Below are 22,905 nucleotides of genomic sequence, written 5' to 3'. Positions count from 1 at the left end.
GCGACAATCAAACAGCGACGAAGAGCAGCAGAAGGGGCGTCGCCGGCCGAATGAAGATGATGCTGATCAGGGAAAAGGGGGGGGTTTTTTTTTGCCGGGAAACAAGGCAGTGGACGGGTTAGAAGAGGAGAATAAGATGTGGAATGGGAAGGACAGCGCAATTAGGAGGCTGTTGGTGGTTGACAATCGGTGAGGTGCGCCATGACAGATCGAGACGAAATGAACCCCACTTCTAGCCTCGCTGAAGGAGTCGAGTCGCAGCACTGGGGACAGAGGAGAGCGCTGCGCAGTGAGTGTGTGTGTGTGTGTTGGCTGATTGATGCACATGCACGTACAGAGAGTACCTTAGACACACACACACCGTACGTTTATCCGTACACGCAAAGGGAACAACACACTTGAATTGCTTGTGCTCGTGCTTGTATGCTTAAGCTGCTAAGGTGAGGAAGACGGTATTGTTACTGCAGGGCAACTTGCTGGTACTGCTCGTGCAGCTTCTGCTTCCTTCTACCGCTTGCCGCAGCCGCCGCTTGCTGCGAATTGCCTTGCAGAGGGCCTAAACTGCGGGTGCAGACTGCAGTAGTGGAGGGTGGAGGAGGGGGATAGGTGAGTTGGGATGGGACGGATGGGGAATATGCGTGTGCGGTGCAGACAAGACGCATTAGGCAGGAAAAGGCTGGCTTGACCAAGGAAGCAAGTAACAGGTAGTACATACAATGCAGGGCTGGACCACGAGGATCAAGAGAGACGAGGGAGACGGACGTATCGATGGGATGACGATGGTGGACGACGACAATGTCGAAGAAGGAAGCCGGAGGAACCAAGCAAGACCAAGCAAGGCAAGGAGAAGCAGTTGCAGAAACAGAAGCAGAAGCAGAATGGGAGAGCGAGAAAGCGTGAGAGAGGAAGATGCTTACCGATTCTGCGTCGCCATTTCTCTCTCACTCACACACGCAAACAAACACTTCCTCGGTCTCTCTCTTCTTTTTCTTCCGTCCGGGACGGGGCAGGGAAAAGGGTAGAGGGATTACACTTTTAATAAGAGGCGAGTGTTTCTGTGGCTGTCCTCGGATGCGAGCCCCCGGGTAATGGCTTAAGGTATGGAACACGCGATGTTTCGTAGATTTGGGCGGCACTCTGTACGGAGTACTCGTGCGGCGTGCCTCCTGGGAGTCCTGACTGTGTGAGCCTGTGAGGGGCTCCGCTTCTCTGCTTGAGGTTGCTTGTCTCTGCTGCCGCCGCAGTGGGCTGTCGACTGTCGACTGTGGATAACGGGTTCAAGGTTGCAGGCCAAGGCTCCTCCTGGTTGGGCTGGCTTTGCGTTTGGGTTTGGCTGCTGGTTCGGACGTCCAGCAAGCAACCTGGGTTGTTGCCGGGTATCTCTTGGAATGAAGGAAGCAACAGGGGCATGTAACTGAGTAGACTCTCACTCGCCGGGAAGTAAGGTGCTCTGTGGAGTATCCGCAGGTAGGTAGTGGTGGTATCCTCTATCCGCCCGTGCCCCCTGGAAGAAGACAGCCGTCGGGCTTCCAGAAGTTTTGCAACAGAGTTTCGAGAGAATCGTACGGATATCCAACAATGGGGCCTGCAGTCTCGTATGTCGTGATGAGTGGGATATTGTTCTGCCAGTGAGATTGCAAAGGGCAGAGGAGACGGGTTGAAAGAAAGGAGGCAGCAAGCAAGCGAGCAAACAAGAGAGATTCAAGGACTTGAGAGTCGAGCCGGATGGGGGTGAGATTTCCGTTTCGAGGCCGGGTGGTTTTAGGAGGGGGTGGGCGGAATCCGTTGGTCGAAGAGGGGAGAAGCTGGGATTGGCTCTGGCTTTGCTTCTGGCACCGGCTCTGGCTCTGGCTCTGGCTCTGGAGGGTATGGGGCACCACGCCCTGGAGGCACTCTTCTTTGTCGCGGTCGATCAGCCGAAAGGAGGGAGGGGGAGGTGGAGAGGAGTTGTATGTGTCCCGCTGAGTGAAGTCTTGAAAGGCTCTTGGGAGTGCGCGGAGTGTCAGCAAACCAAAGACAGATAATAGATACTCTCGAGATGGTTTGTCTCACGTTCAAGAGACAATCTCTCTCTGCTTCGTTTTCAACCTCGATGTCTTTGGCCTCGGCAAAGATGAATGGATGTTGTCGACTGCAGGGGAATAGACCTGTGTATCCGTCTAGAGTATCCGAACAAGCAGGGTATATTACTGTGGTAGACCGGGGTTTGGGCAGGCTGGAAGGGCCAAGGCGTGATGTGTCGATGCTATTCGGGGAAACGACGTAGGGCGTCAAGGGGTCCTTTTTGTGAATCGAATCGTCTCCGTGTCTGTCTCGGTCTATTTTCATCAAGCGCCGAGGCACTGACGGTCAAGTTCAGGTCTGTCAGACGGTACGGTGATCTGACGGACTTACAGGCGCAAAGACGATGTACGGATTGGAAAGAGTCAGTCGAGGATTTCGGCTGTCTGCTGTGTCTCCGCAGTTCACGGTAGAGTTTGCAGATGCGGAAATGACGAGAGGGTCAGCGGGCAGGAACACTAGGAGAATTACTAAGTCTCTGTTCCTTCCATGTTAAAACTTTTCCTTCTTCCTTCCATCTCTAATACGATAGTCAAGGCAGGAAGGCCATGTACCTTAATTGCTGCCTTCCTCCATTTCTTTCAGGCTGCACATTATTCTGCAGCAGCGGTTCTGGCAGGTGCCTGTCCGACCTCTCCTTCCCATCTCACACATCAAACCTCAACTAGCGCCAGACATCTTTTTGGGGGAGAGGGAGGTGCCAGGGGTCGATGTAGTCAAAGTGTCAAACAGAAGGAACAACCGACTTCCTATTTGCCGCCCCGATACTCCGTACTCCGTACCGTGACCCAAGGTGCCTTCCTCAAGTTAGGTTGCATGATGACTACCTTAGGTAGCACGGAAGGTACCTTAGTGGAGGGAAGGCAGTACCTTACACTACACAGTAGACTTCCCGCGTGGGTCGACGAATCAGGAGACGATGCAGCACGTCGGGTCGTAGGTAAGGTGGTCTCGCCGGTGGGGAAGGGGGCCGACACTTGACTGAGCTTCTGAAGTTGACTCTCGATTCTCGACCTTCCAAAAGCCCTGCGACCTCCACGGGTCCTTCAACCTTTTTCCCCTTCCAAGGCCCGCCCCGGTTCAGATCGAGAGCACAAAGTATCGCCAATGATCTCTGTCGCTGGTTGGGCAAACATACGGTGCTTGTTGGTTACCCCCTGAGCTACTGCGACTTGTCTCTCTACCCGTACCACACTTCTCATTAGACTGGCACGCCGTCTCGACGATCTCACCCTGACCGCGACTGGCGTTGAATCCTCTGGGTGCAGCTCCCGTGTCATCATATCCTTTCCATCTGCCGCTACCTTAATTTTTCGCAATGTCGTCGAAGATGAGAAGCCGCAGATATTTTCCGATTGGCATATGACGGCATGCTGGTACCAAAGGCTCAAAACACACCTTCCTAGCAGCCGATACTGAGAATGGAAGTCACGACCTCGCGCTACATGGTGAGACGTCATAGCGGGGTGGGAGCGAAGAATCTCCCAAAATGCCCCAGCTGAGGTCCTTCAAGTTGCCCGCTGGCTCGTTTCCGATAAAGAAGCACTGTGCAAGGGACATGAAGGTCCCGCCCGCTGTCGACCAGCACACCCAGTGACCCAGAGGAAGAACCAGAAGCCCACGGATGCTCCACGTTTGTTGTGTGGTTTGGTACGTGACCGTACGCCGTACATTAGTACTGACCAAGTAAGAGGGCTGATGCTGGCGTCGCGTGGACATGGGCGCTGGAAGCAGGAACCGAACAGGGTGATGGGCCGTGGAAGAATTGGGAATGGCGTCGTTAGCTTCCACACACACAGCTATGAAGTAAAAGTGTAGTAACACTCTTCTTCGCTCCCGATTGCTTCCATGCAGAACAAGATCCACCCTTCGGAGGAACAGCCCTCCTTCTGCAACTTCGTCCCTTCTCGTTTCCAACAGCCTGCAACGAGTCCACACGACACTACGCTGATATCGAAGACCGACGCGTTTACTGTTGCCCGTCTCTGTGTACCCCTCGATCCGACCCTGCGCCTGAGAGTCTCCGTCTCAGACGCAATCTACATGGATACTAAACTTCCCCAACTGAGCAACACATTGTCGTCCCGTCTCCTCTAGCAGACCACATGACATCAAGCCTGACTCTCTCCGCCTCGTCTCGGTTTCTCGGTAACTTGACGAACACCTTATTGACGGCAACTCTACGACGCGATATCATGCGCACACGACGTCAAGATCCGTTGGCCCTCCATCAAGGAAACCCAATGCCCAAGCATCCACCATCTCAGTAGACGGACGCAGAAACAAGAAATTGCCGTAATCGGAAGCGACGAGCGACAAGCCTACTGCCAGCGATTAGAGGCACGGCCTTGTCATCTTGTCATCTATCACAGCTTAGGCTGGCATTTCACAGGCTAAGAAAGCCGCCGCTCGTCGTCCAGTCTAGACAGGGAAAGTACTACTAATTTTTACTTCCTCTCCTACAAAGACCCAGCGAGTCGCAATCGACTGCAGCCATCGAAACGCAGCCACTGGTCGACGCCTCGAAACTTGACAAGACTAGAACATTTGTGGCTGGTACAACCGATGGCACATTGCATACCCTAAAGGCAATGCTGGAAACATCCAAACCCTTTTCGAATCTTGTAATTCAAGACCAGCAGCGAGTTGCCTACCAGTGCTCACTGCTCAAGCACGCCAGCTGCACTCCGATTATTGATCATCCTCATGCTTCCCACCAGCGCCATACCGGTGCTCACACAAATACAGCGGACAGCAATCTGTTGATGTTTCGGATTTCTGCTGTCGCTGCATCGAAGATATGCAGCGCCTTCACATTAAGGGTATTCCATGGCAACAGGAGTCTTTAGTGTCTCACGGCCTAAGAGACGTTTTGCTCTCACCCCCTTCCAGTCTAGACACGGGTCTGATGGGATCAATGTTGCCATTTGGTCCTCACGAGCAGTGGCATGCGAAGCATCAATTCCGCGCCAACGATTTAATCCGGGTGCTCGGAAAACAAAAGTAGCTGCAGCTGAGCCGCGGAACAATTGACCACGCAGCTCAGCACAGGTTAAGAAACGGGTTCTCAGTCACAGTGCGGAAAGGCAAACCTGGCATCCCATACGAACACTCTCAAGTCTCAAATCGGCATCGCCCGAATCGAAGCAGCCTAGGACCCTGTTTTGAAGTATCCCATGGTTTGGTCCCCCACAGCCGCCCGAGGCCCAAAACATCCACAGACCTTCAACTTGGGGTGTGCTCGAAAGCGGCTGGCTATCTACGATCCACAGAAGATGGAGGAACGTGCCTCGCTTTTGCAGCGACGCCTCCTGTCAACGACTCGCCCATCCCACGGCGACGGCCGTGGAGTGTTTCACATACCGTGGAATCTTCCATTGCATTTTCCATCCCAGCACGGCACAAGAGGGAGGCAGCCTGCGATGTTCTGCATACAACACAGACCTGCACATCATACCCGCACAAGACATAGACCAGGGCTGCATTTCGCATCGTCTGCACTGATGTTTCCAGATCTACTGCTTGGGTGCGACGCAATTTGGCAGATCAGCCATCCACCGTCCCGTGCACCCAAGAACAATGCTGGCCTTCGAATATGTTCTAAGCTCATCGGCGAGAAGACGGTGACTTTGGGCGTTGTCACCGTAACCATTGTTCATTTAACAACTTTTCCGGGGATTAGAATAATTAGATGTTCTATGTATTCGGTCGTATTTGCGTCTAACGTCGCCTCTCAGTCTCCAGCCAAAGATCGAGCGAAACGGCCCGTGGACAAACTGCTCAGTTTTGTTTCCAATACCGCGGATCTGTCGCAGGTTCAAGCCTCCGGTTTGCCCCCTTGACGTTGCCTCCCGAGTCGGAATAGCCGCCCTCGACCTGTCCTCCCCTTCATTTCCTTCGATGCCAAGACGAAAGATTTGAGATGCGATGAAAAGATGTGATGCACAACTTGCCCCTGAGCATCACTTGGACTTCTTGTTTCTGCAGCTACCAAGGTGGTATAAGTCGGGCTCGCCGCTGCCGTGGCCGCATCAACGCGGTGAAGTGCCCGGCGCTCAACACGCTTGGCATCCGACGTCACAGCAAAGTGTGCTTGAAAAATGTCATTTCAAGCAGCCGGCCTTCCGCTTCATGGGCTCGGTGGTATGCTACTCCAAGCCCCTGGTCCAGACCCCTCTGAGGTGTCATGCCATTCCCGTAGAGGGCATCCACGTCAGTACTAGCAATGACTGTCGTGAAACCTGACCACTCGGTCGGACCGTCACCAGCTGGCCAATATTCACCACCATCTCAACATGAACATTGTCCGAGTAGGTATAGGTATTGATTCATTTCTGCCCGCTCTAAGTTGTACAGCTTTGAAGTCAAGAAGTCCTTTTGACCTGGGAAATGGCGTGAAGAGAATGTCGCCTAAGGAACTTCACTGCGCTTAGCGTGGGCTCTTCAAGTCGCCTCCTTGCATCACTTGGGCAAAGGGCGTCAGTCACCACGCTGTCCCCGTAAACCCGGCCCCTCTCGGGTCCGGGGGGTCCACTTTACGGGATACACTCCCGCTGGCCCGTCTCGAATAGGTCACGTGCCATTTTATCAGGGTAGACAATCTACACCGAGGCCTGACATCTAGACCAGCTCGTGTTCTTCAGCATGAAACAAGAGAGAATACAGGGTAGAACGTAAGGTGGGGAAGTCTTCGCCTCTTCCTCTAAAGTTGTGGTCACTCTGGGGTGAATCGTACAGGTCAGTCATTTTGCGTTTGGCTAAGTTGCACCCTTTCACGATCTTTTTGATCGTATAGCATCTAGAAAACATCAATAAACCCGAAGGAGAAGTCCTCTTGAAACCCCTCTTCCACTACATCCCCGACGGCGATCCCGTATTCACAAGACAGTCTGGAAACGCACCCCCTCTTTTCGGACAACGCAACAGCGGCACATTAGTGAGTATGCCTCAAGAACAAAAGCTGCTCGCGTCCAAAGTGTCGCCTCCCTTTGTTTCCAATCTTCTTTCACGCTCGTGCGAGTGTGAGCTTGATTCACGATTCGCTCCCCCTTGATAAGCAGAAGAGGGAAAGTCTTTCAGAACGTGACATGGTCTCTACTATAAGATGAAATGAACCTCTACTACAACAGATACATCTCAGGGTAGCATAACAAAGTTTTCACAGCCTCTTCGTTGAAAACCTGCGAGAGTCAAATACGCACTCATTTGTAGCGGCCCCAAGGAAGTTACATTATGCTACATGGGATGCTCCCTTGTGTAGGTATACAGCTCTTGCCAGACACGAACGGAAAGGGCCTCCCTATGCCTGAAATAACAACACAGCGTGAGGCAGCTCCCTCGGATCATCGTGTGAAGAAGGGTAGGAAGGCGATACGAAATTCCATCATACCTGAGGTACACCAGGGCATGAGGACGCACCGACAAGGTATCAGGAAATGATTCAAATCCACAAAGGCTCAATTGAGATTGTCTACAGGTGTCGCTTCTGGGCGACTTCTTTTTTTCAATCCCCCCTCCCACGGACTTTTTCAACATCCACCTATTTCTTTCTTTCTCTATCTCTATAGAGAGGCCCTTTGTGACGGACAAAAAATAAGGGGGGGAACATGGTATCCATATGAAAAATTCTTTTTTTGCTGCTGCCATTTCTGTTTTTTTACCGGACAGTGACATCAACCTCCTGGCTCTCAAACGTAGGGAGCTCAGCCGCGACGTCCTTCCACTCCTTTGCACCGGTGACGAGGCTCTGGATGGCCGCGATGATGGTGTCCTCGTCGGCGCGGACCTGCTTGGTCGAGTCGCGGTCGCGGAGGGTGATTGTGCTGTCCTGAACGGTCTGGAAGTCGATGGTGATGCCGAGCGGGGTGCCGAGCTCGTCGTTGCGGCTGTAGCGCTTGCCAATGGTGGCCGAGGACGAGTCGACGCGGGCCGAGATGCCGTACTTGCGCAGCTTCTGCGAGATCTTGCTGACGAAGGGCTGGAACTGCTTGTTGGCGGACAGGGGCACGATCAGGACCTTTGTGGGGGCGACTGTCGGGGGGAAGGACAGGACCTGGAGTCGTTTGATTAGTAAATCGTTCATCAAGGGATGCTCAGGGGTTAACTTACACCACGGGCCTCGTCACCGGCACCATCCTCGGTGGCGCGGTTCCAGTAGACGTGCTCAATCAGCGAGTACAGGATACGGCCGATACCAAAGGAGGGCTCAATAACGTTGGGGGTGAACTCCCTGGTGTTCTCGACGCGCTTTCTGAACTCAATCTTGACGAGGTCCTTGCTGACCTTGACCGTGCCGCTGCCGACGCCGGCGACCTCGAGCTCCAGCTCGCCGTTGTCGGTGAGCTGCTTGGCGAGCTTCTCGCGCTGCTCCTGGGTGGTTCCCTCGAGGGCGGCCTCGACCGTCTTGCCGTCCTTCTTGAACTGGGGACCAAACTTCTTCTTGTCGATCTCGACCTGCCACTCCTCAAAGATGAGGGGCTCGTCGAGGCGCTCGCGCACGACGAGGGGCGCGCCAGTCTTCTTGGCGTGGACGGACAAATCGTAGGCGCTGCGATCGGCGCAGCCGACACACTCGATCCAGCCGGAGGAGGTGAGGAGCTCGGCGTCCCAGCAGTCGGCGGCGTAGTGGGCCATCTCGTTCTCCATGTGCTGGCGGAAGCGGACCTTGGTCATGTCGACACCAATCTTTTGGAGGAAGAGGTGGATGCGGGCGAGGAAGTAGCCGAGGGTCTCGTTGTCGACGACCTTGTTGCTCACGGCGTCGCCAATGGTCATCTTCTTGACCTCGGTCTTGCCGGCGAGCTGGGTGTGGCGATCGAGTAGGGTGAGCTCGACGGTGTTGACCTCGGGGAAGCGGACGTGCTTCTTGCCGCCCTCGGGGTCGACAAAGTGCTCAATCTCGGCCATGAGGAACTCGCGGACTCTCAGGAGACCGGCGCGGGGGGAGATTTCGTTTCTGTAGGACTTGCCGATGGAGGCGGAGGCGAAGGGCATCTGCTGCATGTTGAAGTCGAGGAGCTTGGCAAAGTTGAGGAACTGGCCCTGAGCGGTCTCGGGGCGCAAGTAACCGGGCAGGTTGCTGCTAGGGCCAATGGCGGTCTGGAACATGAGGTTGAAGGCGACGGGGGGCGAGGGCTGGAGGCCGGTGTTGGGGTTTCTGAGGTCGTACTTCTTGATGAGCTCGCCGAGCTCCTCGCCGTTGTAGTTGTCAATCTTGGCCAGAATCTCTTCGTACTCCTGGACGACAGCGTCTTCAAGCTTGACGGCCTCGGCCTTTGTCTTTCTCTTCTTCTTCTTCTTGGGGTCATCCTCCTCCTCGACCTTTTGGCCGCGGGCCTCCTTGTCACCCTTGAGGCGGGCCTCGAGAACGTCCTCAACGAAGTGGTCGGCGCGCAGGATATCGCCGTTCTTGGGGTCCTTGCACATCCAGTCGGCGAACTTGTCGACGTGGCCAGAGGTCTTGAGGACCTCGTGCGGGGTCAGGACGGTGGTGTCGATCTCGAGCATGTCCTCCTCGAGGATGAAGTGCTTGCGCCATGTCTCGACGATGTTGGCCTGCAGAGCGCAACCGGGAGGGCCGTAGTCGAAGAGGCCAGCGACGCCGCCGTAGATCTCGAAAGCCGGGGTGAAGAAGAGACGGCGACGCAGCATGGCGTCGAGGGTCTGCCTGTCGAGAGGCTGACCCTTGAGGGTCGTCGCGGTGGTCGTCATCTTGGAGGAAGAGCCGGCGGCAGCGGACGAGGGCTTGTTCTTTTTCGAGGGGACGAGGACTTGAGCCCGGGACAGGTGACGGGAGGTGGTGAGGGTGCGTTGGTGGGAGGAGGAGTATGGGTTTGAGTAGTGGGAGGAGGGGGAGGGGTAACGTTGGTGGGAGTGGAAAAAAGCGGCCGGCCGAACTGCACAAAAGCTAGCTGTGGAACGAATTGAAGGTGATTGGTGTGCAACAAAGCGAAAGGGCTTCATCTGCTCGATCGTTTGGTGGGGTTGTTTAGAGGAGCGTGAGTCATCTGGGGAGGATGCAGTCACTGGCAGCTCACTGTAGTCTGGGCTGCTGCAGCCAAGTAAGTAATGCCTATGGAGGGCTAACCTGGATGGATGGCCGGCTCTCAATTGGAAAGATGCCCCGAAGAGAGAGAGTGCGTGCAGTGCAGACTGCAGAGTGTGAGCTAGGTATAGAGGGGTAGGTAGTGTGTATGAGCGAGTGTGGTCGTGGTCGATGTCAATGTTCGTCTGCCCTTTCCAGTTTTCACACCCCTCGTTGGTGGGCAGCCTGAGGTGGGAAAAAAAAGTTGTACCCTCCAATTCCAGGTTGGCATTGGGTGCACCAAAAGTGGCCTGTCTGTCAGTTGAGGTGGCCCTGTCGTTGCGATCCGCGCCAGGCCAGGAACGCACACGGCACCGGACGGACCCCCTTCCTCTATCCCGCAGCCGCAGACCGGCACCAGGCGATTGGACTCGACCAAAATCTTGCCTTTTGGACCCCCACCCCACTCGTTAGGTACCTACGTATCCTACAGTGGAATCACGGATCATTCAATTCGCCGTTACTTCGTCCACCAACGGCGATCGAGGAAGGCAATCCCTGGCGCCCCCGCAAACTGAACGTCGGGACCCATCTCAAATGCATCTGCTGCAGGGATTGGTCGGTGCCCCGCCAAAATTTCTCCAAAGCTGATTTTCACTGATTGTACGGCCTTTTTTTTTTTTCTGGACCGACGAAAGTTGTACAGCATCATTTTCTTTGCGACAGATACCCTCAAACCGAACCTCCAAACGATCGAACGAGCTTAATCCACGGGAAAATTGTCTACGAACTCGGATAGAGGAAACTCACCTTCTATCAATCGAAACGAAAAAGAGAAAACAGAAGCCAATCTTCAAGATGGGCTTCTCCAAGCCGGGCAAGTCCATGGGGGCTTCGCTCACAAACAAGACGTCCAACAAGCTCAAGCGCAAGGAGATGTACGTCCTGCAAAAGAAGGACAAGGATAAAGCCCAGCGCGAGATGCGCTTCCGCCGCAAGAAGGAGGAGGACAAGAACCCCGAGCTCCGCGCCGCCCGCCTCGCAAAGAACAAGCCCCAGACCATCGACAGCAAGCGCGTCTGGGACAACGTCGACGACGACAGCCTGGGTAAAGTGGTGGACGTCGAGAAGCTCAAGAAGAGGAGGATAGAAGAGGAGGAGAACGCCGCGCTGGAACAGGAGCTCGACGCCGAGGATGGCGAGGACGATGGCGAGGACGACGACAGCGATAACGACAGCATGCTCGACGACGAGGAAGACGAGGCCGCCGCCGCGGAGAAGAAGGCCGAGAGGGAGGCGCGGCGCGAGGAGAAGCGCCGCGCAAAGAGGGACTCCTCTGCCGCGCCCTCGACGACCTCGACGAACCTCGACCTCACCCCGTCCTCCCTCGCCCTCAAGTTCCCCAGCCTCTTTTCCGAAGACGCGCCCCCGCCCCCCAAGATCCTCATCACCACCTCCCTCAACTCGACCCTCCACCACGAGGCCAACATCTTCCGCACCATCTTCCCGAACTCCACCTACGTGCCCCGCTCCGCCCACCGCTACGGTCACAAGTACTCCCTCCGCGAGATCTCAAAGTTCGCCGCCAACCGCGACTACACCGCCGTCGTCCTCCTCAAAGAAGACCAGAAGAAGCTGACGGGCATGTCCATCGTCCACCTCCCCGTCGGCCCCACCTTCACTTTTACGATCACAAACTTCATGGAGGGCAAGAAGCTCCCCGGCCACGGCAACCCGACGAACCACTACCCGGAGCTCCTCCTCAACAACTTCAAGACCCCGCTCGGCCTGCTCACCGCCGCCCTCTTCCAGCGCCTCTTTCCCCCGCAGCCCGAGCTCGAGGGCCGCCAGGTGCTTACGGTGCACAACCAGCGCGACTACCTCTTCTTCCGCCGCCACCGCTACGTCTTCCGCGAGAAGCGCGAGACGGAGAAGAATATCACGACTGCCGAGGGCTCCGAGATGAAGGGCGTCGAGGGCATCCGCGTCGGACTGCAGGAGGTTGGCCCGCGGTTCACGGCTAAGCTGAGGAGGGTGGACAAGGGTATCGGCAGGGCGGGCAGCGAGGGTGAGGAGTCGCAGCCGTGGGAGTGGAAGGCCAAGATGGAGAAGGACCGCAAGCGGTTCCAGTTGTAGAGAGTGGTTTTTTTCCCCGTGTGGTCTTTGGTCACCTCGGTCGCTGCGGATATCGGGGTGTCAAGTACAGTGATGCATTGTGTTATTGGCCAGGGAGTACCCCGTACGGCGTTATTTACATGGCTTCAAAAAAAGGGTAGATTGGGTTTTTAAACATGTCATGTCGCGTATCACAATAAAAGAAAGATGCATAAAGATGCGTCAGGTTTTGGTTAGAAAATAAAGGAAGTGTTTTATTTTTCCCTTGCTACGAATTCGAGTGCCTGTGTTCCCCATACGCCGAGCCATGATAGGTTTGGGTTCATGTAAAAGAGGTATCATCCCAAATAGACCCTGTCTAATCCCGACGGGCTCAATCTACTCAACGCCATCTTGATTCCCATGATCACCATGCTGCCAAAAAAGAAAGGAAAAACCATTTCCGAAATGTTATAAAGTCAACGTAGAGCCTCAGCCAATGTGATCATGGCCTACTTGCGCTGGTTGCGCTGGTGCTGAAGCATGACGACAGAGTAGCTGCGTGAACCGTTAGTTTAGTGTTCATATGCAGAGAGGCTCTGTTCACAACTTACGCAACAATGCCGCCAATGGCAACAAAGACACCAAGAACCGACTTGTCGCCAATGGCTCTGCCTGACACCATCCAGCCAAGAGCAACAATGGTGCAGGTCTTGAGGTGACCAACAACGGTGCTGGACACAGGACCGGTCTGGGCGATGATGAAGAATTGGGAGATGTTGATGAGCGAGGCAAACGCGCCAGACTATATGTTGCCGGTTAGGAACAGTGAATCAAGGTACTCAAGACAGAGGAAACCTACCATGCCAATCATGATCCAGCGGTTGCCAGGAACATTGACCCAGTCGGGGAAGGTGTCAACAAAGGGAATGACGTAGAGAAGCATGAAGGAGGCGATGGGAGCCTGGTTGTAAAGCAGCTGCATGCTGGACATCTGGAGCTTACGGTGGTAGCTGGCGATCCAGACGGTGTAGAGAGACGAGGCAAAGATGCCAGAAAAGGCAAAGACGACACCCAGGGTAGAGGTTGTCTTGACCTTATCGTCCTTGGTAGGCAGAGAGTCGTAGTAAGAGACCATGCCGACTCCGAGGCAAGCCGGGATGAGCGCCATTATCGCATTCCTGGGCAGTGTCGCCTTATAGAGCACATAATTCATGAGCGCGACGGTCGGCGTCAGCAGGATCCGGGCAATCTGGTAAAAGGTCACGGAAGAGAAGGCCAGGGAGAGATTCGGCAGGATGACGTTGAGGCACATGGCCACGGAAAGCGGCAGCAAGTCCCGGATGGCGGCACGGCGCGGAGTAAAGTAAGCGAAGGTAGGCCGGGAAAGGACGAACAGCGTGCCGAAAGTGACCAAGAAGTGGAAACTCGCAAAGGTGAGCTGGCAGAGCTTCCATTGAGGGTCGGAGAAGATGGCCTTGTTGGTGAAGACCTGGGTAAGGTATTGTCAGCATATTTTCGCATTCCTGGGAAATCGCAGGTTTCGGTGGTATACTCACGATTCCAATCGTCGCCAAGGTGTTGACGGTCATCCAGATGATGGCAGAAGTCATGCCAGACTTCTGGGGCTCCTCCTTCTCGTTGGTCTTGGGCAAGAGCTTCTCGTCCTCCTCGGTGCCCAGCTCTTCATCATCGTGCGACTTGAGGTTCTGAACGCTGTCCTCCATCGGGTCCAACTTGGTTAGCTCGTGGAGAGTCGCGGCGTCGGTGGAAGACGAGGCGAAAGAGCCCGCTCGCTCGGTGCGGTAGTCGTCAGTCATGGTGGGCAACGAAGAGAGATGGCGAGACGAGGTAGTTGGTGTGGAAGTAAAAGAAAAGCAGACAAGCTGAGTGAGTGAGTGAGATTCGAGTCCACGGTAATGAGCGGGAGCAAAAGGAAAAAAAGGCGGGCAGTCGGCGAGGCGGTGCGTGAATTCAGGCGAGGGCCGGTGCTGATGGATTGAGATCGTCGCCAGGTAAGGGCTTTGGGGTCCTATTTCAGTGTACCATGGGAAGTCGGGTTGCACAAGGGAGTGTCGAGAGTGCAAAGTCGTCGGTTCGTTGGAATGCTTTAAAGGGAGACGCCTCGTCTGGTAGAATTCCGAAGGGCAACCGCGGAATTGAAGGGACAGGGAGTAAAGTAGACAGACGGGTGCAAATATAACGAAAGTCGTATGGAAGGTCCGAGGCGGCGGCGTCCCAAAGTAAGTACGTCGTTCTTGCCCGCCTGGTCTGCCAGTTTTGGGGTCTCGTTCTTTCTCTTTTGCGTCAGACTCAGGGCAAAAAGGCTGGCGGGGGTCTCGGTGGTGGTAGTACGGGCAAAGTACGAGACTACCTGGGAGGTTCCTTCCCTAGTCGTAGCTACTAATAGTTACTAGGCAGTGACCAGCACCTACCCCGGGCTGAAAGCAGAGAGAGCAAGAGCAAAAGCAGGGATGAGGGATGAGGGATGAGAAGGAAGGAGGGAGACGTAAGGAAAGGGCAGGGGAAGGTGCGGGCCCCACGACCCCGTACCGGGACTTGCGACGTGCGATTTGCGACTTCCATGTCCATCACACACATTGATGATGATTCTGGCACTCCCGTTGCTGTGTCGCGGCGCACACTCTCTCAACTTACCCACACAGACTTGCGCACCGCTGACAAGACTGCATAGAAACAATGTCTGCATTCCGAAAGCTTGGCACACGCTTAACCATCGTGACGAGAACCAGCTAGTTAAGCTGTGGCTGCATTGCTCTCTTCTCTCTCGATCCGGCGGCATGGACCATAAAGTAGCCAGCCGTCCCATCTGAACAAACAAGACGAGGCCAAACCCTGCTCTGCCACCCCGCCATCGCTGCCGCCGCCCTTCCTTCCCTGGGAGAACGCCCAGTACAAGGCTGCAAGCCATTTGGACCATGGTCCGTTTCCCTGGACTCGGGTTTAGGGGGGCATCGACTCCTGTACCCTACGGATACAAGCACCAAGGTCTTGAACGTCCTTACACCAAGACATAGAAAAACACCTGCAGATCGAGATGGCTGCATCAAAAGCCACCAATCCAACCGGACGCAAGCCCACGGGCTCCTTGAACTGGACGGGAGCTGGTTTCTGGAGACCGCCTTTCTTTTCTGGTCTGTCTCTCTCTAACTTTTTCTGCCTGCCTGCCTGCCTGCCTCGCCCTCATCTGCCACGGTGGCTTTCCTTCTCTTCCCCAAAACAGAGTCTTGTAGCGCACATTGTGTAGGTATCCAAACGAGTACATGTTGTGGTCCACACCACGTAAGTTAGCGCCAAGCCACTAATACTTCGTAAGCTTCAGCCCCGCTCAAGATCCAATTAGACCCGACTCGACAATCTGCAAGTCTCTCTTCACCCGTCGTACCCGTCACATCTGCAACACCACAGCATGGCACCAAACCCGCCGTATGCAGCGCACTCGCACTCGATCTCGACGTTAGCTTCGCTCCAGTCGGGTCCCGTCGTCAGTGTTCTTGACACCTAGGGCAAATCGGAACACGAGATCTTACTGTTCTTCACCCGGCGATCGCTCGTTGCACCTGGTGCCGATGCTTCGAGCAAGAACGAACGCAGCCTCACATTCTGCATCAAGTCGTTTGATCAAGCAGGTCGACAAGCCATCCTCCGCGAGCAGCTCAAGAAGTAACGGACAGCCCGATATGCGCCCAACTCTCTCCGACAGCCGCCCCAACTTTGTCTAATTGTCTGCACTCTCGCTCTCGCCGGCATCCCAGCGTAAACTTTCTGTGATCCGATCCAATTCGCACACGCGTCACCGTGTGGACCGTGGGCAATGGCCTTGACACAGAGAGGGTTTCGACGGAGCTTCCCCCTGGGATGGCGGCTGCTCTTGAGGGACACACGGCGCTGTTCCCATGGTTGCGCCGGTTCGCTCGGTTCCTTCTGGGTCGTCTTGCTCCATCGACTTGAACCAACTGTCCAGCTGTCAAAAATTCTCGCGGATAGAGTTTAGTAGAACAATTAACGCCTAGATTGGAAAGTTTACTCCCTGAGACATTGGAGTCACAGTACGAACCTCCGCCAATGCTGCCAAGTGGCCTACTTCCAGCCTCGCTCCTTGTCGCCAATATCTCTCGACGTCTGAAGGAATGCACCATGTCTTGGCCGCTGTCGCAGCTCATTCCAGCGGTCCTTCAGCATGAACAGCATACAATGTGCCGCAGCGCAACGGCATCTTCTGCCGTTCGTCTGTCGGATTACTCCACCGTTTCCCGCAAATTCTGGCGCGGCCAACCGTTGACGAGACTCTGAAATGTCTAGGACATGGGGGGTTTGAAACGAGCCGACAGCAAGTCATGTGTTTTGGCTGGGCAGCAGCGTGCAGTTACTGCAGTGCCTGGCATCTGTCGCTGGAAATGCCGTCCATGGTCCTGATCCATGATCGTCACTGCCCCTGCGCCAATCTCATCTGAAGACGCAAGCATGCAAGTCGAGTCCGCACAGCCGGGAGGAACGGGGGTTCCATGGTCTTGCCGGCTCCCTTGGACGCCAGAATTAGTTGGCCTTGTACGGCGTAGGCCGCTCGCTTGACTTGGGGGCCATCTGTCGTCGGCTCATCTTGCCCAACATCCCTCGCGATGAACATGTCAGCGATTGCGTGGAATCTGGCTACCGTCCACTCCATGCCAGTCTGGTGTTGACTACTATTGTCTCCTCCCTCCGATAAGTCATCCTCGAGCGTTTCAGCATTCCCCAGAGAGACCCTGAGGCAATGTGGTCTACCATGGTGCTTTGGTCGATTCGTGGCATGAGGGGGAGGATGGGAAAGATGAGCACCACATTCTTGCGCGTCTGCCACCCCACATAGCCCATTGCAAGCCACCAGGGACGCGCGCCCGGCCTCCCCAGCATCGACGGCGCCCGCTGGCGCCGGAGCTGGTGTTGCCTTTGCCCATCACGGCTCCACGTTCGAGGAGCCGGGCGAGTGGGAGAAGCCGGCTTAGCACGCTCCGCTGTCGCCATCGTCCGTCAGCCAATGGAGCATCATGAGCCGGAGACACATTCGTCAGTCTATCCGTGAACGTCGGCCCTAGAGTGGCTCGTATCGGATGTTTACAGCATTGGATGACTGCATCTGTGGCGTCCGTCACGGGCCGGTTCACGAGCATGTTTCTTGCTGTCGTGTTTACTCGCAGACTAACTCGAAGCTCCTCGACTCTCACTGGAAGGTGTGACCGGGGACGGAGCTCGATGAGCACACAGCTGCATCTAGGTCTTGGCGGTGTGATGGAGTCAAAGTGTAAGTACTTGGAGCCAGGGTTGCAAAAGGTGCGAAATCGTTCTACTGTGTAGACCTTACTGAACGTGGGCATGTTGGACATTCCAGCGCTTCTTAGCCCCTGACATTCTTTTTATTGTTTATTTGCCCCTGCTACCCCTGCTTTCTCCCTGATGAACGAAAAGAGCCCAAAGTATCACGGAGGTAAGGAGGCCAAGAAAGTGATGAAGAGATTGGTTGCGAGCCCCATCCCTCTAGGCGCAGAAGCAAAAACAGCGTATTGTCAGACAATAGGCTGAAAAGGAACTAGCGGCCGGTCTGGAGGCGTTTGTGGAATGGTCCCCCGCCCACGGCGGCCACGGCTGAGAAGCCAGCTGAGACTGGGACGGGCTGGGAATCTCAGGGCACTGGTCTATCTGTGGCTAGTTGACAAACTATTCCGTCTCGACGCCTCGTGGTCGGCCGTGCCGCCATGATACCCGTGGAAAGCGGTGTCTTGGACGTACGTAGTTGCTCTCCCTAGTTTCCATTAGCTTGCGCGGAAAGAAGGGGTCCCATTCCATTGGGAAGTCTCGTTTAAATTGGGGTTGCATCTGTCAAGTTGCTGCACGGCATCTCATGAAAAGAGCGGCTCCGGCTGGGTATGGATTGGGTTTTTGGGAGGGACAGGTGTTGGGAAGGGAAGCAGAGGGTAAGGGTATGGGTACCGAGAAAGTACCTGTCGCCTTGGACATCAGAAAGCAAATACGTACCGTTACTTGTCCGGTTCAACTCGCTGCCAATCGGCTCTCGAGTCTTGATGCCTTTCCGTACGTATCCCAGCATCACATGATCCGTCAACTCTCAATAGTGAGTGTATTATGTAAGGCACATTCCCCGGTGATCGATACTCGAAATCGCCCGTTCTGACACGTCTAGATACGCCGTTCAAAATACAAGCTTTTGCCGGCCAAGTGTCTGCAAGCTCCGGACAAAACTGCGCCGTGTGCGTAATGCCGGGAGACTGGAGCTGTATTTTATTTTTGGGACATCGCGAGGGGCCGCGGCGGGAGAGCCTGAGAAAGTTGTCGTGGACGCAGCCTGTGCCTGGATGCCATGCCAGGGTTCCCTTGGAAAGTCCCCGGTTCGCACTAATCACGCAGGTGCTCGAGGAAAAAGCAAGCACATATACCTCGCTGTTCGCATAGGTAGTAGGTAAGCTGCTGCGATAGTCAGTGGCAGTGGCTGACGTATAATACTGAGGAATCGAGAGTGATGGAAGAGATTGAGAGTACGGGTGCAAAGTACAGATACTTTGAAAACACAGGCAAGCGTCATGTTTCAAGATGTTGCTTCCCAGCCAAGACCCTCTTGGTGTCCACCCCCACCATCCACCTCCCAGTCTCGCTCCTCCGTACCACATTACGGATGTCACAACTATTATTTGCGATCCCATTCTCATCGCACTTGTTATACTGCACTTGTCTAGTACCCAAGTACGGTCAAACTGTTCCTTTCCCACCATTTACCGCAGCACCTGCTTCGAGGGCAGCAGGCCGGCAGCAGCAAGTAGCCATCGCACCATCCACTTTCTCCCACACCGGGCTAGATCGGCATCCATGAGATTGCCCCCCAAAACATCAGCCAAGCACCCACACTCAATCGGAGCGACGACCGTGGCTGCAGTCGTAATCGCAAGGAAGCCACATCCACAGCTGCTAACCAAAATCTGAGTGAGATAGAGAGAGAGAGAGAGAGAGAGAACCCAGCTAGTTAGCTGACCTACCTACATGTCCCGCTGTACTCTATACATGATCCAAGCTACTCTGATCCCGCTGCGTACGACTAACCTGAATCTATCTCTCAAGTCTCTTAATTAGAGACGGAGAGACGTCAAGAGACACGTTGCCAAGTACTCGCCGCAGCTCGGGCCGGTACTTGATTCTATCCTGGAGCTACGGATACCCGCCCTGTACCTGGTCGTCTATGCTCGTTCCCCAGTCGAGCTTACGCCAATCATCTCGGCCCTTGCTGATCTGCTGTCCACCGACCGCCTCAACTTGGGATGCCTCTTACAGCCTACGCACACCATCTCATTTGAACGCCTACGACGGTTCCATATGCACCTTGCCGAAGCTATCTGAACTCTGGCTGTCACTCTGCCACAGACTTTTTAAAGGTGGCAGGTATCCAGTTCTTGCCCTCCAGACCTCCGTGCCACTGCTCATCTCAGCCTACTGCATCCATCATCTCGTGAGACGGAACAACAAGCGACTAACCACAAAAAAATTGGGCTGACAGAACTCCTTGAATTCTCTCTCTCCCTCATACCTATCACCGCCGGTCCTGCCCACTCACTTGCTCCTGCCAATATTTCTCACTACTAGCTACTACCACTACTTTTTCGCGCTGTCAATACGACTGATTCGCCATAGCCACTCCGCTTGGCTCTCACTAACGAACCATCCATCCTTCAACCACCGCGGACCACGTTCGGCCTCCCTTGCCTCAGTTGCGCGCGACTCGGGGTGGTGTGAGTGAGACAGAACAGGGCACAGATCGCCAATGGCCTCGATTTAGACGTGATAGGGATATCCCATATCTGAGGTAAGATTAATTGCCCGACATGAGCGTGTCTTGCGTGTGGGCATCCAGCTAAACTCACTTTTAGGGCCACATACTCTCTCCCTTGAAAGCCCAGCTGGCTTTCCCTACTTGTACTTCAACCTCGCACAAGCCTGACTCGCAATCGAACTCGAACCTTAAACTCTCTTCGAGCTCCCGACACCGACCAGTCCGCACGACTTTCCTCAACCTCTCTCACACGCACACAACCAAACGACACGCCAATTTACAACAGAGATACCGTTCCGACCGTCGAAATGACTCAACTCAACGGCCAGAATCGCGCGCCGAGCAGTACGTTGGAAATCGTCCTTATCAACCCTTATCACCATCCGTGGTTGCTAACCCTCAATCCAAGCCTACAGCAATGGTCACGGCAAGTTCTTCCAGGATGGAGGTATTTGGAAGGAGGCGCCCTTGCTCAAGGGTACCACCAAGTTTGAGCCTCTTCCCGATGTCAAGAACATCATGATTACCGGCGGCGCAGGCTTCATGTAAGTCGCGGTCTTGGCACTGCGGTTGGACCGCAAGCTAACAAAATACCTCAAGCGCATGCTGGCTCGTCCGTCATCTCACTCTCACTTACCCCGACGCATACAACATCATCTCATTCGACAAGCTGGATTACTGCTCATCACTGAACAACACTCGGGTTCTGAATGAGAAGTCAAACTTCACCTTTGTCCACGGCGACATCACCAACCCCACAGAAGTCCTTCACTGCCTGAAGCGGTACAACATCGATACCGTCTTCCACTTTGCCGCCCAATCACACGTCGATTTGAGTTTCGGTAACTCATATGGATTCACTCACACCAACGTGTACGGCACCCACGTTCTGCTTGAGAGCGCCAAGAGCGTCAACATCAAGCGCTTCATTCACATCTCTACCGATGAGGTCTATGGCGAGGTGAACGATGACGATGACGACCTCCTCGAGACCAGCATCCTCGCACCCACGAACCCTTATGCTGCCTCCAAGGCTGCCGCCGAGATGCTTGTCCAGTCCTACCAGAAGAGCTTCAAGCTCCCCGTTATCATCGTGCGCAGTAACAACGTTTACGGACCGCACCAGTTTCCCGAGAGTATGTCATCAAAATACTTGAATACCTATCGAATGATAGCTGACCAACTCGCTCAGAAATCATTCCCAAGTTCAGTTGTTTGCTGAACAGAGGCCAGCCCGTCGTCCTCCACGGCGACGGAAGCCCCACCCGTCGCTACCTGTTTGCTGGCGACGCCGCCGATGCATTTGACACCATCCTCCACAGGGGCCAGATGGGTCAAATCTACAACGTCGGATCCTACGACGAGATCTCCAACATTGACCTCTGCAGCCATCTCCTCAAGGAGATGAAGATCCCCTTCTCTACGACGGACGAGTTCAAGAAGTGGGTTAAGTACACACACGACCGTCCCTTCAACGACCACCGCTACGCCGTCGACGGCACCAAGCTGCGCCAGCTCGGCTGGGACCAGAAGACGAGCTTCGCCGACGGCCTGCGTATCACTGTCAACTGGTACCGCCAATTCGGCGAGGAGTGGTGGGGTGACATCACCTCCGTTCTCACGCCTTTCCCTGTTGTCCAGGGACTGGATGTCTCTGCCGACCAGGAGCCCGTAGCCGACTCACCGCCTACTCCCGAGTCGAAGAAGAGAAAGGTGATTGATGGTGTCAACGGCACCAACGGCCACTCTGTTAGAGCATAGACCACACGCTCACGAGTGGACGAGTGATTGGGAGGGAAGGAGAGTGGGAATGAACGAGAGACATGAAAATTGACATGAGGAAGGGTGTGCTCCTTCAATTGTTACGATGTAGATCCTTTTAGAGACGTGCAACACGGTCTGGCGTATGGCCAAAGAAAGCTTGGCAAGTTTGCAGAACACACAACACAACAAACACAACACATTTTTCTGGCTCCGGTTTATGGCGGGGGCGTAAAAGGCACACAGTATGGCGGTTCAATCATAGAGAGAACATATGGTCGATGGTCGGCAAATCAAAGCTTTTCACCAAATGTCAAGTCCATATTTGATATGCATATGTGATGTGTTGGCTCGATAGCCTTTGTGAGACTTCTTTGATATTGTTGTACATGATGACGGGCGACTGTTACCCAAGTAGAGTAGAGGGCCAAGACAACCCATGAAAGTGAGGAAAGGCGTTGCGTTATAGCTCAAAGAGCAATGATCAGGTTATTCGTATCGTTGGGCCCACGTGCAGTTTCTTCTGCTTCTATCCTTTGTCATCTGCATGTTATGCAATAAAGTAATGAACTCTTACAGTCATCGTCATCCATTCATAGAATGAAGTTGGTCCCCCCCCCCCTCTTCTCATGACAACATGTGGGCCAAGGTGTAAGCGAGAGAGGGGGCAGCGGTGGTGGCATGCAGGTTTACACGTTTGATGTTGGTTCTTGTTGGAGAGTGAACCATCTCTTTGGGTTCTTTGCTTTGGTACCGAGGCAAGGGGAGGCAACCGGAACAACAGGCATATTGACCTGGTCTAGGGGTATCGTTATCCTGGAATACACAAGCTCAGATGATGATCGTCTCGAATTCTTTCAATGGGATGGACAGGCAGACTGGCTACATTGCATGGTCTGAGGAGGGGGGTTTTCCCACGTGTGATGATGGCTGTGAAGCTCGTGAGCCGCGCCTCTCGGAGACTTTTGGCGACATTCGGCTGTGGATGGTCATATTGCTTTTTTCTTGGTATTCCTTCTTTGCTCGTGATCCTTCGCATGAGGGGAGGGGAGGAGGGGGCTGGACCACGTGTTTTTCATTCTCTCTTTCTGACATGCAGATGCAGGGGGATTTGTTGCTGGGTTCCTTTGAT

The 22,905-nt window shown here is 54.6% G+C and overlaps 6 protein-coding genes across 6 annotated transcripts; 3 read left to right on the top strand and 3 right to left on the bottom strand.

The window, feature by feature from the left end:
• Positions 1–1,035: 1,035 nt before the first annotated feature.
• On the bottom strand, positions 1,036–2,879 carry CPAR01_08835 (uncharacterized protein; the record flags this gene model as incomplete). Its single annotated transcript, XM_060493102.1, has 4 exons — positions 1,036–1,450; positions 1,567–1,961; positions 2,395–2,519; positions 2,837–2,879. 4 exons carry the CDS (start codon positions 2,877–2,879, stop codon positions 1,036–1,038), a joined length of 978 nt encoding a protein of 325 aa, XP_060347232.1.
• Positions 2,880–7,717: 4,838 nt separating this feature from the next.
• Positions 7,718–9,771, bottom strand: CPAR01_08834 (glycyl-tRNA synthetase; the record flags this gene model as incomplete). The annotated part of the gene is made up of 2 exons (XM_060493101.1): positions 7,718–8,113; positions 8,170–9,771. The coding sequence occupies 2 exons, from the start codon at positions 9,769–9,771 to the stop codon at positions 7,718–7,720; spliced, it is 1,998 nt and encodes a 665-aa protein (XP_060347231.1).
• A 1,171-nt stretch (positions 9,772–10,942) lies between these two features.
• CPAR01_08833 (brix domain-containing protein) lies at positions 10,943–12,220 on the top strand (the record flags this gene model as incomplete). Its single annotated transcript, XM_060493100.1, has 1 exon — positions 10,943–12,220. The coding sequence occupies one exon, from the start codon at positions 10,943–10,945 to the stop codon at positions 12,218–12,220; it is 1,278 nt and encodes a 425-aa protein (XP_060347230.1).
• Positions 12,221–12,690: 470 nt separating this feature from the next.
• CPAR01_08832 (triose-phosphate transporter) lies at positions 12,691–13,998 on the bottom strand (the record flags this gene model as incomplete). Its single annotated transcript, XM_060493099.1, has 4 exons — positions 12,691–12,736; positions 12,793–12,983; positions 13,041–13,670; positions 13,738–13,998. 4 exons carry the CDS (start codon positions 13,996–13,998, stop codon positions 12,691–12,693), a joined length of 1,128 nt encoding a protein of 375 aa, XP_060347229.1.
• A 4,786-nt stretch (positions 13,999–18,784) lies between these two features.
• On the top strand, positions 18,785–19,582 carry CPAR01_08831 (uncharacterized protein; the record flags this gene model as incomplete). The annotated part of the gene is made up of 2 exons (XM_060493098.1): positions 18,785–19,126; positions 19,319–19,582. The coding sequence occupies 2 exons, from the start codon at positions 18,785–18,787 to the stop codon at positions 19,580–19,582; spliced, it is 606 nt and encodes a 201-aa protein (XP_060347228.1).
• A 738-nt stretch (positions 19,583–20,320) lies between these two features.
• Positions 20,321–21,773, top strand: CPAR01_08830 (dTDP-glucose 4,6-dehydratase; the record flags this gene model as incomplete). The annotated part of the gene is made up of 4 exons (XM_060493097.1): positions 20,321–20,357; positions 20,422–20,557; positions 20,613–21,148; positions 21,205–21,773. The coding sequence occupies 4 exons, from the start codon at positions 20,321–20,323 to the stop codon at positions 21,771–21,773; spliced, it is 1,278 nt and encodes a 425-aa protein (XP_060347227.1).
• Between the last annotated feature and the right edge of the window lie 1,132 nt (positions 21,774–22,905).

Source organism: Colletotrichum paranaense (assembly GCF_030867605.1).
Source record: "Colletotrichum paranaense strain IMI 384185 chromosome Unknown Scaffold_7.1, whole genome shotgun sequence".
Classification (NCBI taxonomy): Eukaryota; Fungi; Ascomycota; class Sordariomycetes; order Glomerellales; family Glomerellaceae; genus Colletotrichum; species Colletotrichum paranaense.
Note: the sequence above shows the minus strand (reverse complement) of the source record. Positions and strands in the feature narration are given on the sequence as shown.